At 39.2% G+C, this 11530-nt stretch overlaps 2 protein-coding genes across 2 annotated transcripts in view; one reads left to right on the forward strand and one right to left on the reverse strand.

Annotated features, from left to right (window-relative positions):
* Nucleotides 1-2339, forward strand: part of LOC113470298 (probable chitinase 10) — a 51323-nt gene extending 48984 nt beyond the window's left edge. Inside the window, exons 26-28 of the mRNA XM_026828626.1 lie at nt 958-1080; nt 1613-1972; nt 2329-2339. Coding sequence (XP_026684427.1) covers nt 958-1080; nt 1613-1972; nt 2329-2339 — 494 coding nt within the window. The remainder of the gene's footprint in view (nt 1-957; nt 1081-1612; nt 1973-2328) is intronic.
* Nucleotides 2340-2623: 284 nt separating this feature from the next.
* LOC103516143 (dynein assembly factor 4, axonemal-like) lies at nt 2624-8461 on the reverse strand. The gene is made up of 7 exons (XM_008481101.2): nt 8286-8461; nt 7642-7771; nt 6552-6724; nt 5631-5724; nt 4253-4443; nt 3381-3635; nt 2624-2740 (listed from the first exon to the last, which is right to left on the reverse strand). The coding sequence occupies exons 1-7, from the start codon at nt 8406-8408 to the stop codon at nt 2624-2626; spliced, it is 1083 nt and encodes a 360-aa protein (XP_008479323.2). The 5' UTR covers nt 8409-8461.
* Nucleotides 8462-11530: the final 3069 nt, after the last annotated feature.

Raw genomic sequence — 11530 nt, forward strand, 5'->3', positions numbered from 1 at the left:
TGATGATTACGAGGCCAAATCTACGTTCTTTACACAAACTGATACCCCTCGAGTATCTAGCATCTACACGACAATCAGGAACTTGGTTTCGAGAGGAACTCAACAATATGAGAGCTATACATCAAGTCCTTCGGAGGGTGTCAAGTCTTCAAACAGAGTTGTGAATAATCCTGAGAATTCACAAAGAAGGCCCATTATTAAAACATACGTAAACACTCGCAGAAGAACAAGCGCATCGCCTGACAGCACGACAGAACAAGCAAAAGCTAATGACAATCAAGATGCTGTATATTTCAATAGGAATAGAAACACAAAGAAGAAGTTCAACAAGGACGAGAACGACCTTGTTGCACCTCTAGAAACACCACTGGTCAAGAGGATAAGTCAAGAAGAGATTGATAGAATAAACGCGAGAAGAAAGAATTCTCGCTACACAACTACAACACAAGCATCAAATCTATCTCAACTTGTTGAAGACAGCACCAAGCCTCAGAGAAAAGCCAATGTTACAAGGAACAGGGGAAGTATCAAAGCTTACAAAAACCCTGAACTAATCAAAGAGCTTGAATATGAGGAAAAAGCCAACACAAAGGACAGCAACTTCTTGAACGGACAGTTCTTCCTTGAAGTATCAACAAGTCCAAGTAAAAGACGTATAACTCTTCCCAAAGACACGACAACCGGTTTCGTGAGCACACCCCAACTGATCAGAGTGTCTTCCAGATTCAATGCCCCGGACGAATTGTTGGGTGTATCAGCGATTACCTATCTTTAGGAGAAATATGAAATCTATGAATGTCTTTAGGGGTATGCTTTACATTCTCCTCGAGGCAGGGCCGTATATAGCCTCCCCTCCCCGGTACATCACTGTTTTGACTCTCGCCCCTCCCTTCGTCAAAATCCTGTATACGGCCCTGCAAAGGTTCTGATCATTTCGTCTTGAATTCCTCTTTTCAGATTTCAAATGCAAAGACGAGGGTTTCTTCCCTCATCCGAGGGACTGCAAGAAATACTTCTGGTGTCTGGACAGTGGTCCATCCAACTTGGGTATCGTGGCCCATCAGTTTACCTGTCCTTCTGGTAAGTACAACGACATCCCAGGGTGGCTCTGTTCAGGATAAGGTTCGTTCTCGGAAAAGCTGGCTTTCTATCCTGTTTTTCTTCTCTTTTTGCTTTCGGACGATAAGACCTCAGTTCCTCAGTATTTAGAGTTTCCTCAATCAAACCTCATGAAAAAACGGGGGAAAGACGCCGACAGTACCACTTGTAACAGTTCCCATTGTCACGGATTGCTACAAAACACAACTTACAAACAAAAACATTCTGAATTTATTGCAAAGAAATGTTCATGCTCCCTTTTCCACAGTTGAGTTTTTTGAGGGATAAAATTTACTCTGCCCTGACTTCCAGGTTTATATTTCAACAAAGGCGCCGACTCTTGCGATTTCGCTCGCAACGTTCTGTGCAAGATCAAGTTCCCATTGTCACGGATTGCTACAAAACACAACTTACAAACAAAAACCTTCTGAATTTATTGCAAAGAAATGTTCATGTTCCCTTTTCCACAGTTGAGTTTTTTTGAGGGATAAATTTACTCTGCCCTGACTTCCAGGTTTATATTTCAACAAAGGCGCCGACTCTTGCGATTTCGCTCGCAACGTTCTGTGCAAGATCAAGACCGCCTCCACACCCGCCCCATCCAAAGCCCCCATCACTCTGGCCACCGCCAAAACCACGTTCAACCGGAAAGAGCCGTCCACAACTTCGACCACCACTAGCACAACCACTACAACTACTGAAGCTCCAATAGAAGAGGAAGAAGAAGTTGAGGAGGCGCTGAGTGAAGATCCTCAGACGATCAAGCAACTGATTGATTTGATCAAGAAATTAGGTAAGGTTGAAGAAGTTGAGGAGGCGCTGAGTGAAGATCCTCAGACGATCAAGCAACTGATTGATTTGATCAAGAAATTAGGTAAGGTTGAAGAGAATCTGTCCAAGGCCACTCTCTCTATCAGGTGGGTCTGACAGGCGGACCTGATCAGGTGTACTTGTACCTGTCACGTCTACCTGATAGTGTGTGCTCATGAGGTATCAGGTAGACCTGATATGCGGACCTGATCAGGTGTACCTGTCAGATCTACCTGATAGTGATTGTTTGGCCTTAGTGGGCAAGCACTCTCCAGGAAATCAGGTAGAATGCGACCGAGGTCTGTCAGATGGTCGGAGAGACCTCACAGACTTAGATTTGCCAAACAGTCTGAGCGTGAATGACCGGTATCAGCCCACTTCTAGCATTCTTTCTTTATTCGATAAATTTATGATCCACAGGAAACTACTAAATGCATTCTGAATGTTCTCTATATTATTGTTTATGGTGGATTTCACGAATGACTTAATGAGAGATTTCACTAATGGGAGAAATTTGAATCATCCAAAAAGGAGTTTAAACTGTTTAAATGATCCAAAGAGGAGTTTTTAGTAATCCAAAAAGAAGGAGTTTTTAAAAACTCCTGTTTGGATCATTAAAAACTCCTTTTTGGATGATTCAAAATTCTCCCATGAGTTCAATCTCTCATTAAGTCATTGGTGAAATCTACCATTAATATTTTTGCTTTGTTCTCTATTAACATGCATCTTGCATTGATTTGCATCTTCTCATCTTCCCTGTCACTCTCTTTGCTTTGTTCTCTATTAACATGCATCTTGCATTGATTTGCATCTTCTCATCTTCCCTGTCACTCTTTGGAACTGTTGGGAGATTAAGATTCTAAGACATATCAACCTACGTTATTGGTAAAATACCTATCCACATAGGATGATAAATAAATCAAACATGCCTTCGGGAAAAATTAGAAAAATCAAAAACTTCAGAAATACTTATTTTTGCCCCGAATTTATTGCTCTCAACTCTCAATTGTATTTGGGTTTAGAGTTTTCCAAACAAATGAGAACTTATTAGGTACCTACCGTTGATTTAGAACGGATTCCTAATATCGCAATTAGAAGGATGATTAGTGACATTAATATCTACAATAACCAAGTCTCTATGCTTGCACAAAAGTCACAATAACGCCACTTTATCAAAAGTACAGCCCAAGTTGAAGAGTCAATGTGGACAATTTTTCCCCTCCAAAATTGTCATCAACATCTCGAATTGTTCCACCAGGTGAAAATCAACCGAACCCGTCTTGCCTTATGATGAGTTTTCCTTAAAAATTGTGCATTAAAGGGTTAATTGAATGTTGAAAAAAAAAACTCGGATTAAATTCAATCCTGAGACAGTCCATGGTGATATAACTCGGCGTTTGGCGAGAACGACATATTTATTAAGATGTTAAAGCGCCTCATGAAAAAAAACTCTACCTTATTCGCTATCTTACCTCCGAAGCATCATCCACGGCCTTGTGCAAATTATTGAGCGCTAGGTGGGCCGCAGCCCGGTTAGAATACAGACAGGCCAAGTTAGGACACAACTGGAGGCCGTGCGAATACGCGCTCACCGCCCCCAAATAGTTGCCATCGCGGAACATCTGGTCGCCTTTGGCCTTCACCCAGTCCGGGTTGTTCTCCTCGGGCCGCAGGTCGGCCGCGATGAAGCCGCACGCCTGCCGAGCTTCGGCCTGCTTCTGAAGCCACTGGAAATTAGAAGCAAGAGAAATATTATGAACGGCACAAAATGTATGGCACATTGCATAACTACCAGAGATACCAGGCGTTCATACAATTTTTAAACCAAAGTACCTATTTTAGATAGAACCCCTCAACAAAGTAGTATGGCTCTTTATCTTTTCTTTCTTCTTCTCTCCCTCTTCCCTCTCTCTCTCCTCCCTCTTTTCTCTCTACCTCTCCCTCCCCCATTCTTTCCTCTCTCTCTATCTCTCTCTTCCTCTTCTTCTCTCACTATGAACGGCACAAAATGTATGGCACATTATATAACTACCAGAGATACCAGGCGTTCATACAATTTTTAAACCAAAGTATTTTAGATAGAACCCCTCAACAAAGTATAGTATGTCTCTCTATCTTTTCTTTCTTCTTCTCTCCCTCTTCCCTCTCTCTCTCTCTCTCCTCCCTCTTTTCTCTCTACCTCTCCCTCCCCCATTCTTTCCTCTCTCTCTATCTCTCTCTTCCTCTTCTTCTCTCACTCTCTCATCCTTCCTCTCTTTCCCTCTCCCTCTCCCTCCCCCTCCCTTCCTCTCTCTCTTTCCCTCTCTCTCCCCCCCTCTCTCCTTCCCTCTCTCCCCTCCCTCACCTCTTCCTCCTCAGGGGCAGTAGACTCTCTCATAGGAGTGGGAAACACTCTGGGTGTGAAGGTCACGCCTATTAGACCTTGAGATCTGACCAATGGGAGAGCAGCCCGCTTTTCTTCTGCCTTCAGCTGGGCTCGAACCCGGCGGGTGATTTTGTCCATCATCGCCTTGTGCTTGTTTTGAATTTCCTTCTCTGGAAAACAAAAAGTTCAAGGCACCAACGTATAATAATAATAATAATAGTGCTTATTTATACTGCTCGCCTAGGACTGAAAAGTCTCTTTACTCCAGCAGTAGGCTACTACTATTATTGTGGTCAAATTCTCAAATTATATGAGGATTGAATTTCCCTCTCTGGAAAACAAAAAGTTCAAGGCACCAACGTATAATAATAATAGTGCTTATTTATACTGCTCACCTAGGACTGAAAAGTCTCTTTACTCCAGCAGTAGGCTACTACTATTATTGTGGTCAAATTCTCAAATTATATGAGGATAAAATTCCATACCTCGACTGGGATTGAACCCACGCCCTCCTGTTTACCAGGCGAGCGCCTTGACCACTACATAAAATTCCATACCTCGGCTGGGATTGAACCCACGCCCTCCTGTTTACCAGGCGAGCGCCTTGACCACTACACCACCTACACCACCGTATAGCGCGGTGGACTTCGGATCTGGAGGCGCAGTGTATTAATATTAAGGGGAGAACGACATTTGTGACAAGCTTTTATGCTTAACACAATTAAAATTCCTTTTCCTTTTCAAAGAGTTCAAGGTTACAAGAAAACTTACAATATAGGGAGATCCAACCAATAACACCGCGTTTTATGAAGTAGGAGTTGGTTTCAATTCTGGATTGAGCTGGTGTATTAATTATTTTTATTATAGCTTAATCCTAGATTGATCTCAATTCTGATTAGGTAAACACCGCTCTAAAAGCATTAAGCATTCTGATATTGGTTCCTAATTTATTGAAAATACCGAAAAAAAATCAGGCCTTTACATTGGTAAAGGATTTGCTTGGTAAAATAGAATAGAATAGAATATACCTTGTTTATCCTGCCCGAATAGGACTAAAAAGTCCCTTTACCCCAGCAGTCTAAACAAGGTCTCGTGTATTTGATGGGTTAAAGAATAATACATACAACTAGATATAACAATTCAGTAAAAAGACCTTGCTTACCTAGAAAAAAAAGCAGAGCAGTGGTAAGCAGAAAGTCCATGGTTCGAGTCTCACCATCGACAAATATCAGTTAAACACTACAGTCGAAGTGGGAAACCTGGATAGTTGGGAAAAAATTGTCGGTCCCTTGGATTCCCACTTGGAGAGGCTTGACTGTATAGTGTATAAGGTAGGTAGGTATCTTTAGGTACTCACCCTCATTGTTGATTCTTTCCACATCTTCATCCGTGAGTTCAGTAATGATTACGCCTTTCCTTTCTTCATCTTCTTCTCCTCTTTCGCCTCCTCCTCCTCCTCCTCCTCCTCCTCCTCTTCCTCGTCCTCTTTCTCCATTGGCTTTCTTATTTCCTATTAGAATAGAATAAAGAAGCAAGCTTAAAAAAAAAAAAAAAAAAAAAAAAAAAAAAAAAAATGGCACTTAGCACATTATTGATGATCGGTCTTCAAATGTGGAAATTAATAATTTAATTTAATTAAATTGCAAAGGAGGCACTTAGTAGTGCTGTGATTTCCGTCCCGAAATAGAAGAGTAGAATAGAATAGAATATACCCTGTTTATACTGACAGAATGAGACTGAAAAGTCCCTTTACTCCCGCAGTCTAAACAAGGTCTCATGTATTTGGTACAAAAAAGGTGTATTTTTTTATAAATTAAAACCTTGCTCAAATGGGAGTAGATGGGATAGGAGAAACAAATCCCCTATAGGTATACGAACCTTAACTCTATACAATAACTGTATTGTTTTGTACAATGCTTATGGTACCTGAGATCAATCAATGTGATTTCTCAATTATTTAGCCTTAAGATACCAGCCTTAAGATACATGGTATCTTAAGGCTAAATAATTGAGAAATCACATTGATCTATACAATAAAGTCTGCCCAGGGGGGGAATCTAACCCTCAATCTAGCGTTTACAAGACAAGCTAGGCTGGTGGATCAGAATCAAACTATTTAAATTGAAAACCATTTTCCCAATTTTCTCCGAAATTTGTGAAAGAAGATTGAAAAAACGACACCTACATCTTGAGTTACCTAGCTACGTATGAAAACTGTTCATACCTATGCAAAAGAAAACTAGTTTGATAACAGGGATGAATACCTACCATTTGACACTTTGGGTGCATCTTCATCGCCGCATGGTGCTCTAGTGTTACCATTACATTCATAGTTACCACTCAAAGCCTCCCACTTCTGTCTCTCCTTCATATTAGACACATCCGTCTGTTCTTGCGTTTCCAACTTCATTTGAACACTGACAGCTTCCTTTGATCGCTTGTCTTTCTTCTCTAGAAATGGAGAAGATTAAGGCATAAATTTTAATTGTTTTGCCTAGAGACGTATTTGCCAATTTGAGAGAATGGAAGTGAGGGGGGCGAACGAGACCAAACAAGCATGCTACGACACACACCACACGCGTCTAATGTAGGTAGCAGGTATTTCATGGCTACGAATTAAAAATGGCGGGCGAAAAAAATTCTACCTTGCCGGGGATCGAACCCCGCACCTCCGGTGTGCAAGTCTATTGAGATACCCTCGCTTCACTTCTAGTCCACTTATAGATGTCGATCAACATTGCCCGAGTGTGAACGCTGCTTAGAGTAAAGCCTCTTGTCTACAATCGTGTATTCTTATTTCCTTTTTGTTGAAGATATCTCCCAACAATAAGAAAATGAGAGCTGTAAAAAAGAAGTTTTTACTCACCAACCTGTTAAAGTTGTTACATAAATAATGGCTATTTTTTATGACAAAGCACTTCAGAGGTTCATCAAAATATCTAATGAAAATTAAATAAGATCAAATTAAAATGAAGAGTTCAGAATTGAATAATAAAACCAGAGTTAAATAATATTTGTGGTATGCGTATTTCGTATACAAAAAGCAAATAGGTGAATTTCAAGTTTAAATTTTACCTAATTAGTTATTTTAAATTTGGTGATTTTTTTAATTCCGTTGATCAATCTTATTTTCAGTGTTGTGATGTAGTTACTCCGGTAAAATTTTGAGTACCCGGTACGGTACATTTACAGGTATTTCGTTTTTTTTTCTACTTTCTTTTCGATCAGAAATTTTCGGTCACAAAAAAAAAGTCATAAGCAAGTAACTTGAACTTCCACAATCCTGTGGAAGCTACTAGTGTGCTAGTTTCCTTGATCTGAACACGTAGCATGGAATAACTCAACCCCCCCCCCCCCCCTTTCGAGACCATCCCACATCGCTTGCTCGGATTTGATGAGCTCGAATTCTGCCTCGTTGTTTTCCAATCGGATCCGACTTGCTTCCTCAACAATTGGGCGGAGGAGGAGCTTTTCGAAGATGTAGTTCCCGTAGTGCAACTGAGAAGAGGGGAGAGAGAAATTAGAGGGGTTTCAAAAAGGTCCTAAGGTTTTGATGTTAGGGTTCTGACAGCTTTTTTTTTTCTTTTTTTTTTAAGATGTCTGGTATAAAGGTACATATATAAACGTATAATAACTGAGGTATTACTATTGTTTGATATTACTATTTAGAGGTTTGATAGAGGGAACTGTAACTGCGGAGGTCTTATCGTCCCGAAATCCAACAGAGAAGGAAGACAGGATAGGAGAAAGCCAGCCGTTCCAGGAAAACCTCATCTGTTTGGGATAAAGTCTGCCCCGGGGCTAAAATCGAACCTGCGATCTAGCGCTTGCAAAGCGTGCTTCCATTAAAGTCAAGGTCAGCCACTCACTATCAGGTAGACCTGATAGGTACACCTGATCAGGTCCGTCTGTCAGGTCTACCTGATACCTGATGAACACACTCACTACCTGGTAGGCCTGACAGGCGAACCTGATCAGGTGTACCTGTCAGGTCTACCAAGACTGGACTTACCTTGATGTAGCTTTCAGACGTAAACACATCCACCTTGTGAGTAGGGACATTGTAGAGAGGAACCGTGATAAACACCTTGCTAGGGGTTTGTCTCCAACAGCTTTCCTTGACTATGATCGGCATCACTAGACCTAGAACTATCACTAGTCACTAGATCTAGAAGTGTCACAGGTTCCTAGAACTGTCACTAGACCTAGAACTGTCACAGGTTGATAAACAAGTTTATCTAGTCCCTAGGGAAGCAACACTTAACACTTGAAAGCACTTTAAAGCTCTTAAGTTTAACACTTAGCTCTGAAGTCTAAAACTCTAAAGGATACACCATACACCTGTTCAACCGATTATATCTTGAGAATGGCCTTTACTTTTTTAATCAACGTAAAGAAAAAAAAGTAGACTCACAATTAAATAGATAGGTATTCGACATAAAAATGCTGTCATAACTCCAAGACGCTCGATTAGTTGATTGGTTTCCATGGTAACAGTAGATTGGGTTGCTATAGAGACCGATATTGTTTACATTTTTATACGATTATATCTTGAGAATGGCCTTTACTTTTTTAATCAACGTAAAAATAACATCACATTTCCTACTGAAAAGTAGGTAATTAGCTACTTAGTGGGAATAAATATAAAAGGAGAAAATAAAGAAACGTAGACTCACAATTAAGTAGGTATTCGACATAAAAATGCTGTCGTAACTCCAAGACGCTCGATTAGTTGATTGGTTTCCATGGTAACAGTAGATTGGGTTGCTATAGAGACCGATATTGTTTACATTTTTATCCACTTATCTACTCACTAGTCTCATTATTTATTAACCCACTCAGCCTAGTCAGCTTGGACGGTAGAGCATCTCCTTTGTAAGCGCTAGGTCGTGGGTTCGATTCCCGCCCGGGCCGGATTTTATCCTGAACGGATAAGGTTCGTTCTCGGAATGATTGGTTTTCTCCTATCCTGTCTTCCTTTTCTCTTCGATTTGGGACGATAAGACCTCGGCAGATAAAGTTCCCTCTATCAAACCTCTTTAAACAAAACAAAAAAATCATAGTACCTATAAACTGCTCCTCACATTAACGTCACTCAGCCTGAGTGGGGCTGGGAAGACGGCAGCATGCGATTCCCCACATGGTCACCCATCCGCTTTCCAAACACGCAGAACGTTGCTGAACTTCAGTGATCTCTGAGGAACTGATGCATTCAAACTCCTTTCGCCATATAAGTAAATTTATAGGAAAATAAAGTATAACAAAATTAGAGTATAAATACATCAAAAAAGAGCATTTAATTTTAATGGAAATTTTTCAATTTAAGATTACATGTTGCAGATTTAGATGAGTAAGAAACTTAATGTCAAAATGGAAAATGGACCACTAAAGGGATTATTGTGTAGCTTGGAATCCAGTCTAGGTACACAAGAAATTATGGTTATGAGTGATATTACAAATGAATGTTGGAATAATTTACCATTTCCTATTTAAAAAGAATCATGGGCTAGAAAGTGTAAAAAAAAAAAAAATTATTTCTTCGGCAATACCTTATTCCAAGCTATAAACAATAAATAAATATTTTTGGAGATCTTTGAACTTCACTTTTTGAAGGCCAAAAAGAAAATATTGGAACTCTCTTCCAAAAACTAGAAAATCAAAGCCTACATTTCCCTCACGAATAAAAACTTATGGGTCAAAAATAGTTATGGTGGGTTTCATTAATGACTTAATGAGATATTTCACTAATGGCAGAATTTTTAATGATCCAAAAGAAGGTTTTGAACTATCCAAACAGGAGTTTTTAAAATAATTAAAACTCCTTTTTGGATAATTTAAAACTCCTTTTTGGATTGTTAAAAATTCTCAAATTAGTGAAATCTCTCATTAAGTCATTGGTAAAATCTACCATCAGCATTTTACATTTGATGGAATAAATTTTGGTGACTAGTTTTCTTATGAAAATTCTTAAATCTAGTTTTTTAAATCTAATGGAACAACAGAGATTTAGAGAACTGATAGAATGTTAAAATTTAATAAAATAGGACAACACAGATAAAATTAAGTTTTCAAGCCTAATACACACTGGAAACATTTCGCAACAATTGTGAAACATTGCGCAACGGTTGCAAAACAAATCGAATGTTGAGTAACTTTCAACATGAAACCTAGTACACAATAAAAGACGATGAAATGTTTCAGAAACAAATCTGGAGAGTAGAGAGTAAAGAAGTTGCTCGATTGTTGCAAAAACATTTCTGAATTGTTGAGAAACAATGTTTCTGATGAAAATGTTTCCGGTGTGTACTTATTAGGCAGAGTGTAAAATAAAACAACAGAGATATCTTTTGAATAAAATTAAAAATAAGTAACATAAGTAATAATATCTAGAAAAAACTAACAGTAGGAAATAAATATATTTATAAAATTATAACTCTCTAAAAGCCTCCTAAAGTTTCTGTGGGCTGACTAGAGTAGTAGTTGCAAAATACCTAAAACACCTGCCATACTTGCTTGTAAAGCAGAGCTCACACTATGCCAATCCCCATCGTTTGGAACTCATAGAAAGTAGAATAGAATATAGGTACCCTGTTTATACTGCCAGAATGAGACTGAAAAGTCCCTTTACTCCCGTAGTCTAAACAAGGTCTTATATATTTGGTACAAAATAGGTGTGAACCGTGTGAATTTCATACAGTAAAAACCTTGCTTAATCTCTGTTTCTTTCTCCCCAAACCCCCAAGAAAGTAGGTGAGATCAAAGGTTTTAGCTGGAATAAAAAGAAGACATATAGAGTTTATAATAAGCATATGTTTTATGTTTTCGGTTTAGACACAATGGGTATTTGGTCAATATCATAGAAGGAAGAAGAGATGGCAAGCAAGGAAGAGGAAGGCCAAGATTGATGTACATTGATCAAGTTGTGAAGAAATAGAATAGAATATAGGTACCTTGTTTATACTGCCAGAATGAGACTGAAAAGTCCCTTTACTCCCGTAGTCTAAACAAGGTCTTATATATTTGGTACAAAATAGGTGTGAATTTTATACAGTAAAAACCTTGCTTAATATCTGTTTCTTTCTCCCGAAACCCCCAAGAAAGTAGGTGAGATCAAAGGTTTTAGCTGGAATAAAAAGAAGACATATAGAGTTTATAATAAGCATATGTTTTATGTTTTCGGTTTAGACACAATGGGTATTTGGTCAATATCATAGAAGGAAGAAGAGATGGCAAGCAAGGAAGAGGAAGGCCAAGATT

The sequence above is a fragment of the Diaphorina citri genome, unplaced genomic scaffold, assembly GCF_000475195.1.
Source record: "Diaphorina citri unplaced genomic scaffold, Diaci psyllid genome assembly version 1.1 scaffold1495, whole genome shotgun sequence".
NCBI classification, from domain to species: Eukaryota; Metazoa; Arthropoda; class Insecta; order Hemiptera; family Psyllidae; genus Diaphorina; species Diaphorina citri.